This window comes from Antrostomus carolinensis, unplaced genomic scaffold, assembly GCF_000700745.2.
Source record: "Antrostomus carolinensis isolate BGI_N321 unplaced genomic scaffold, ASM70074v2 scaffold23981, whole genome shotgun sequence".
NCBI lineage: Eukaryota > Metazoa > Chordata > Aves > Caprimulgiformes > Caprimulgidae > Antrostomus > Antrostomus carolinensis.
Window position 1 is genome coordinate 1,217 of NW_010295241.1, and position 7,504 is coordinate 8,720.

The 7,504-nt window shown below is 50.7% G+C and overlaps 1 protein-coding gene across 1 annotated transcript; it reads left to right on the top strand.

Moving 5' to 3' along the window:
• Nucleotides 1–308: 308 nt before the first annotated feature.
• On the top strand, nucleotides 309–2,845 carry DNAL4 (dynein axonemal light chain 4). Its single transcript, XM_010177919.1, has 3 exons — nucleotides 309–380; nucleotides 1,317–1,400; nucleotides 2,612–2,845. Exons 1-3 carry the CDS (start codon nucleotides 309–311, stop codon nucleotides 2,774–2,776), a joined length of 321 nt encoding a protein of 106 aa, XP_010176221.1. The 3' UTR covers nucleotides 2,777–2,845.
• Nucleotides 2,846–7,504: the final 4,659 nt, after the last annotated feature.

Sequence of the window (7,504 nt, forward strand, 5' to 3'; positions counted from 1 at the left end):
TCTGTAAAATAACAGTCTTAAGTGCGTGGCGTGTGAAGATGGTCCTGAGAAACAGCAAGTAACCGAGATGGGACAATATTCTCCTAATAGTTTTATTGGCCTTTCATTTTAATTCAAAGCTTTTTTTCCTCTTTCCTGTGTTTGTTTTTGTTCAAGCAGTGTCCTCTGGGCCAAGAAGTTTCCCGTCCTGCTGACGCTGCTCTGCCCGTGTTCACACAGCCGTGATCCTCTCTGCTGTCTGTGCCAAAGGACCTCGCTGAGCTCCAGGCAGCCCCTCCACTCCTTCCCGGGGTCACTGTGGAAGGACCATGGCAGACACTGGGGAGGGGAAAAAGGAGGAGGCTGATTATAAAAGACTTCACAGCTTTCCACTGATTAGGGTAAGAAGAGGGAATGGATTAGGCGTTTACCAGTGTTACAGACAGGAAATTCTACCTTCCTCCTTCACAGCCTTCCAAACTAGAGTTTCTCCCACTGAGTAGTTGCTGTGAGAGCCGTGTGTACTGATGGTCCTGCGGAGGGATCCTGGTCATCACCACTGCTTTGTCCCTCTCCTTGACCTCTGCCAAGGGAATTTATCAGCACCTTTGTTCCCCCCATCAGCCAGGGGAAGCCTGGGGCAAAGTTATCCATCTAGTAGATTGAACATGCTGCCTTTGGAGCCTTCTTCTGTGTTCTGGATGCAGTTTGCTTTTTTTCTGGGGGAGCTAGAGTAAAAGATCTTGCTAACCAGCCAGATAGCAGGAAAAGAAAAAGTGTAATTTAGCCTTTTTTGTTATGCTTACAGCAATAATTAAGGACTGTGACTGGAGGAGCAGTATTAACATGCTTTCCCTTCATCTTATAACAGAAAAACTGACAAATGTATTATCTCCTCCTTTAAGCTGTGCTAACTTAGTGCTAGTCTCAACATTAGGTAGAGAAGAATTCTGCATTGGCTGGGGACGAATAGATAGCCTGTAATGCAATAGGGCATTTTTGTATTTGCCATTCTCTGAAACAGTGGAAAGGCTCGGTGTACTGACAAGCCTGTGTTGCTGGTGATGCTTCCCACCTTGAAGCAATCATTAAAGTCACGTGGACTCGCTGCCTTTTGCCCACGCCCAGCAATCTCGGCCTCCGCCAGCACAAAAGTAAGGGCTGCTTAGAATCAGAGAATAGCTTGGCTGGAAAAGACCGTTACGATCATCTAGTCCAACCACAATACTTACTGTTGTGTAATAGTACTAGACTATAAGTATAATACTAGACACTAAGTCTTGTGTCTAGCTCATATGTTTTCTGCTTAGTTCCTCTTGTTTGTTTGCTCTTTTCAGCACACAGACATGCCGGAGGAGATGCGTGTAGAGGCCATGGAGCTGTGTGTCACAGCCTGTGAGAAATACGCCACCAACAACGAGGTACTAGCTGAATCCCAAAATGGCCAGCCTTCAGTTCCTGCGGCTCAGGGCACCTGCAGCAGCAGGGCTAGGGGTGTGGGGCAGGGTGGAGTCAGACCCTCACATCCTATTGCTCTCTTTCTGCACTGAGCAGGGGTAGAAGAAGACAAAGAGCTTGGCTAGACCTCCGATTTGGTTCCCTTTGTCAGCAAGATCTATAATAGCACTTTGCTTTGCTGCAGGAAGCAGAGATTAGTAGCAATGCCACCTCCCAAATGTTACCTCCTTCCTGGTCCTGCCTTGCCTGTGACATGGTTCCAGTCTGTTCATAAAACAGCCTGTGTCCTGAGGGCTTGGTTCAGAACTGTGTGGAGATGGGCCCTTCCTGTCTGCCCTTCAGTGTTGAGCAAGGCCATCCCCACCAGAGTGGGGAAGAGACTCCTGGTTTTGGGTGAGCACATGAAGGTCTTTGAACCTTTAGATGCAGTCTGTTAAGTCTTCCCTCTCGGCTTTCAGCCTCCTGAATTAAATTACTGAGACCATATAAGTGGGGGTGATGCCGAAGTTATGGTCTTTGGAAAGGTTTTGCTTTAACTTTGAGAGCCAAAGATAAAGGAGAACACACCTTGTTCCATGGGCAGGGCACAGACTGCTTGTTGCTGGAGCAGTTTTGTGTTGGAGCAAGGCAAAGCTATGAAGCCAGAGATTCCTTCTGTCCCATCCTGCCTGAGACACAGCGTGTCACTGCAAAATCTTCCTCTCTCCTTTTTTAGCTCAAGCAGGGTGTGATCTGGGGGAAGCAAGCTTTTTAAAAGTCAGCCTAGTTTCAGTGTTTTGATAATTAGCTGGAGAAAAAAAAAAATGGACTCCTGTAAAAATAGCCCCAGCTTAGTGACCTGAATCTCCTCTCACACTGACTGCACCCAGCGTAACTCCATCAGCATCTAAACCAGAACTCTTGCTTCAGGCTGTGTGAGCTGGAGAAGTGATTGCTGGTTGCAGTTCTTTAATTTCTCCTAGCTGCTGTGTCGGAGGCTGCTGCAAGTGCAGAGACCTGTTTTACCCTTGGGTGTAGCTCTGGGGAGCTCCCAGTTCCTGCAGTGCAGCTGCTATACCTGTTGCCCATGGCTTGAGTAGTCTGATAAAGGGAGAAGAAGACTCGGGGGATGTTTGCGTAGAAACTCACTGCTTGCTTTGTCTCACCATATGCTCTCCTGCTTAACGTTCTCCAGAGCGCTGCCAAGATGATCAAAGAGATGATGGACAAGAAATTTGGGTCCTCCTGGCATGTGGTGATTGGGGAAGGTTTTGGCTTTGAGATCACTCACGAGGTGAAGAATCTGCTCTACATGTTCTTTGGTGGCAGCCTGGCCGTGTGTGTCTGGAAGTGCTCCTGACATCTGTCCGGGTCCCAGACTCACCGCGTACGAGAAGTTTCTTCCTTCTCCTGGCAGGTTTTGTACAATCTGGAGGTGGGGCTTTATTTTTAATAGTTAAACCTCAGGATTTTATTTTTTTTTTCATACTGATGTAACAGTTCCATGGGATACGTGTAGTTGGTGCGTGTGTGTGTATAATTTTGCTCAGCTGTCCTGTCCCTGTTCGTGGGCTTTCTCATCTGTCTGTGGCTCTTCCCTTGGTGTTTGAGCTGAAGCAGGAAGGGGGTGGGGAGTAGGCAATGTCACGACATGCTGCAGAGCCATACAGTAGCGCTAGGAGGGGGAAGTGAAAGGGAAAAGGTGCTATCTGTTGTTTTTTTTCCCTCCCACTTGTTCCATGTCATGTCTTCTCTTCTCTGCCTTCCCCACTGCCATGTGGTATGGCTCTGACCGGCACCTTTCTCTCTGAATGCCAAGAATACTTTCTTCTCCCTTTCCAAGATGTCTGTATGGAACTGGCAGTGCCAAGGCTCTTCCTTCAGGCTGCCCGTGGAGGTGTTAGCCACAGGGAAGCAGGCTCGGCTTCCCTTGCCCTTCCCTGCTTGTTTTGGGACGGTACAACAGCTGAGCTGCCTGGGTGTAGGAGGTTGCTATGCAAACTGCCCACTCCTTTCTCACCCACCACACACTGAGATAGCATGAAAACACAGGCGGCTGACGCTGCCTGGGGAGTGGGTGAGAACTCTTCATAAGGCTCGGATGCCTCCCTGTCAGTTCTCGGGGGTGTTGCAAGTGCTGTGTACTTTCAGCATCTTGTTTGGAGGCTGGTAGAGGAAGGAGGTTCCATGTGAGATATCACTTGGTCATCAGAAACCTAATGTCTTTTTGGACTTGCTTACTTTTAGCCTGTTTCATTTTTTAGAGCTGTCAAAGTTGGAGGATGGAATGAACGTAATTGTATGTTACGTATATGGCTTATTTATATAAATCTGGGGAACTGTGTTTTTACAATAAAAAATTAGTAAAATGTCCTTTTCTCTGTGTGTGTTCTAAAATGAAAATCTCAAAGTGGAGGATGAAAAGGAAAAGTAGTTCAGGACACAAGGCAGTAAGGTAAGCAGTGGTGTAGCTCAGGTGGAGGGCAGTGGCAAGTGTCCATCCTGCACGTTTCCTGGGTGACTCGTAGGCACCAGAGTTACACTCTCATCCTCCCTGTTCAATTCCTTTCACCAGTGCAAGCCACGATGCTGAGGAAGGTTGCCAGGTCCACAGTTCTGCTGGTGAAAGTCCTCAGTCCACACAGCTGTTGAAGTAGCAGCAAGGGAGTGTACCTGTGTCCTCTGCCCAGCCAGTACGCCTCCGCTCTGACCTCTGGGGTCTCGCATTTGTGGCTTCCTTGATTTTTCAGACTCCTCTGAGAACATTGCCAGCAGTATCACTGGCACCTCGTGTTTTATGAGAGGCCACAGTCTAGTCCATAGTTCAGTTCTGAAAGACCTTTCTGCGTTAGTGCCTGTGGTGGATCAAACTGGTGGAGAGTTTTACAGTTCCTTTTGTTCCTTCTCAGAACCTCGGTGTGATGCTAAAGATGTCCTTCTTCCATTTCAGCACGTCAGGAGCTCTTATATAAGCCAGGAATTGTAGTAATCTGAAGACAGCTGGAAATTATTTCAAATTTGGGCCATCTATGCTGGCTGGGCCCCACGTCCGCTCACATACGATCGGGTGAAGGGGACTTTCAAGGTAGAGGGGACACATAACTGGTACCATAAGGCAGTTGGTACCATAACACCTGCCCTGTGCAGTGGACCACAGTGGCAGGAGCATTGTGCAGTGCAGAAGAGTCCAACTCCTGTGAGCGGTCTCTTGGTGTGGTTACTGTGTCTCACTCCAGCTGGCTGCTTTACAGGCAGACAGCACTGTTGGCTGGCACTTTCTGCAGCTGGCAGGTGGAAAAGCTGATTTTCTCTTCCACAACTTTCTGCCTCCTCTAAGTTCGGAGGAAAAGGTAAAGCCAGTGTCTTTGGAATGCCCCACGTTGGAGCATGATGATACTGTCAGCCATACCACAGTCACTTTAATCATGCCTCCTTCATACTAATGAATAATTAACTGCTGTGTGCACATGCACAGACACACTGGTCACAGGAATCTCTGCAGGGTTGTGCTGACCTGCAGATGGTCACAGGGAGCTGCTTACCTCAGCACACAATCTTTTGGCCTCGCTGCTGGTCTGTTATCTCTTTGGCCACCAGCTGACCAAAGCTAACGTCTCCATGACCCGCATCGGCAATAGGTGAACGTTGACCCCTCCCCAGCCTCCTGGAAGCATGAGCGTGCAAACAGATTGAGGTGAGCTAGGTGTGAATTTGCAGCCAGTCAGCTCCCACACTGTAACTCCCCCAAGGTAAGCGCAAGGTGGCTCACAGGAGAGTGGCAGGCTATTTTTGTTTCCAAGGGTAACGCTTTTCCCACAAGAAGTAACCACGAGGAAGCCAACCCATCTTAGCTGGTTTGCATGCCCATCGTTGGTGCTGCATGCAAAGCACAAGCCTCAGCTTCCCAAAATTCAGCGGCGTGTGTCAGGCGAGTGTTCAATAAGACAGATCAATTTTCCTGCCGTTGCCAGTTGAGCTGTGCTGCGCTGGCCCCGGTGTGTTAGAAGAAAGACTCTCCTTTTGCTGTGGAACTGGCACACTTTCGGGCCTGCCTTTAATTTTCAGGGGAGCATCGTCCATGGATCAGAGATGATGGTCCCTTGCTTTGTGTTTTCCTGCAAGAGACTCCTCTGCGGCTGATGCTTTGGAGCTGCCAGGGCCTATCTGGTTTTGACTATAAATCTACAGTCTCTTGCTGAAGGTTTTTGCGTTATGAATTTTCAGCAGAAAGCAGGGGAAGTTGGCAACAGGCGGCTTGCTATTGTGTTCTCCTCTCCCTCTCATTTCTTGCCCCCTGCATATTGCTGCTATTACCCATCAAAGCATCGGGCTGAGTCAGATATAGAAAAGGAGATGAAAAGCGCAGGGTGATGCATCGGTGCCAGCCAAAATGACCCTTTCTATCTGCCTGTCCCAGAAACCTGCGATAGCAGCTCAGAGGGCTGTGCTTCGTGACTTCATCCCTCCCTGCTGAGGGGAGATGGGCAACATCATTATCAGCTGCTGGGGAGTCCTGACTTGGTGCCAGCAGTGGAAATGTCCTTGGATACACAGCTCCTCATCTGCCCCAAGGGTGACTCGAACCTGCTGGGAGGGGAGGGAAGTGCTGGGAAGATGGGGGGAGATGGGAAGAAAGGTGCAAACTCAACTGCTTCTCTGCAATGATGTCATGGCAACAAGGTATGACATACTGTCAGGCAATGGGGACAGGCTTTGAAGCTCTCCAGCTCTTCCCCATTGCTGTGGGATTGTGTCCGAGTCCCTGAAAAAGCTTTTGGTTAATAATGTCAGCACTGAAATGCTGAAGGTGGCAACTGCCCCACCTGATCCCCCTGCCTCTGCTTTCCAGTGGGATGCTAAATCAGGGCAGAGGGGACGATTGTGAACTCCCCTAGCCCAGGGATGGGACTCCCGGTCAGAAGAGGAGCTTCACACTGTAGGGTCCCTGTCTGGCTCTAGGGTGTGGGAGGGAGGTTTTGATCCACCCCAGCCCAGTTTGGAGCTGGCCTGGGGCACTGGAAGGATGGGGTCTCCCGCTCTCCTTGCTCTCCTAGGCTGGCTCTGGAATAAAGAAATCTGTGGCCCTCCTGCGAGAGCCAAGCCCAGCTCCTTTGATGCGAGCGGTTAGCACATGTTTTTTGTCAGTGGTTTTTTTTGCTAAGCAATGACCTAACGATCCTGTGTTCCAGCCACAACCCTTCCTAGGCACCTTCTTTCCGAACCGTATGTCCGGACTGGATCCAGCAAGCCTCACAGAGCAAGACGCCGTGTTCCTTTCCCTGGGGAAGCCATCTGCTCCTCTCCACCCGGCTCCTTCTGCAGGGCTTCGAGCTCGCCAGCCGGGCTGGAAAGCTCTCCTCCTCCTCCTTCTCCTCCTCCTCTTCCCCGCGAGCCCCGGCTCCCCTCGGCCATCTTGTTAGCGCAAGGGAAGGGAGCGCAGGGCTGGCTGAATCTGGGACGGCTGGCAGTGTCAGCCGGAGGCGGTTTCCAGGCAACTGTCACGCCGTGGGACATGGCAAGCCCAGAACACCGGGAACACCACGTTCTCGCCACATTGCCTGGGAGGGGGCCGAGCCCGGCACGGACTGAGCCAGCATGGGACGGTGCGGAGAGGGCAGCGCGAGTGAGAAGGCAGTGCAGGGATGTGGCAGAGGAGGGGGTCTCCACCATACCCCCTCCTGCCCACTGCTCGTCCTGCCCTGCCTTGCTTGGAGTGAGGATGTCCAAGCTGGCTGCTTGTACATCACGCAGTGAGGAGGGACTGTGGGATGTACAGGATTTCACATGCCCTCTGTATCCTTTGGGAAATTGCAAAGGGGAAAAACATCACTCCAGGCTCTGTACATGAGCCCCCAGGTTTGTTGCGGGTGGTCCTGTGCTTCTCTGTCCCTTCACAAATCCAAAGCTCCCTCCCTACAAGTCAGCAATCGGTTCTGCCTGGGCAGCACAGCTCTGTATCCCTGGGTGCCACTGGAAAGCTGAATTTCTTGTAAAAATGGGCTGCTCTTCCCTTCCATGAGCTGCTGATCCTCCCTGGTGCTCAGTGGGTCCCACTGCCCCTCTGTGCTGATGCCTGAGGCAGTGGGCA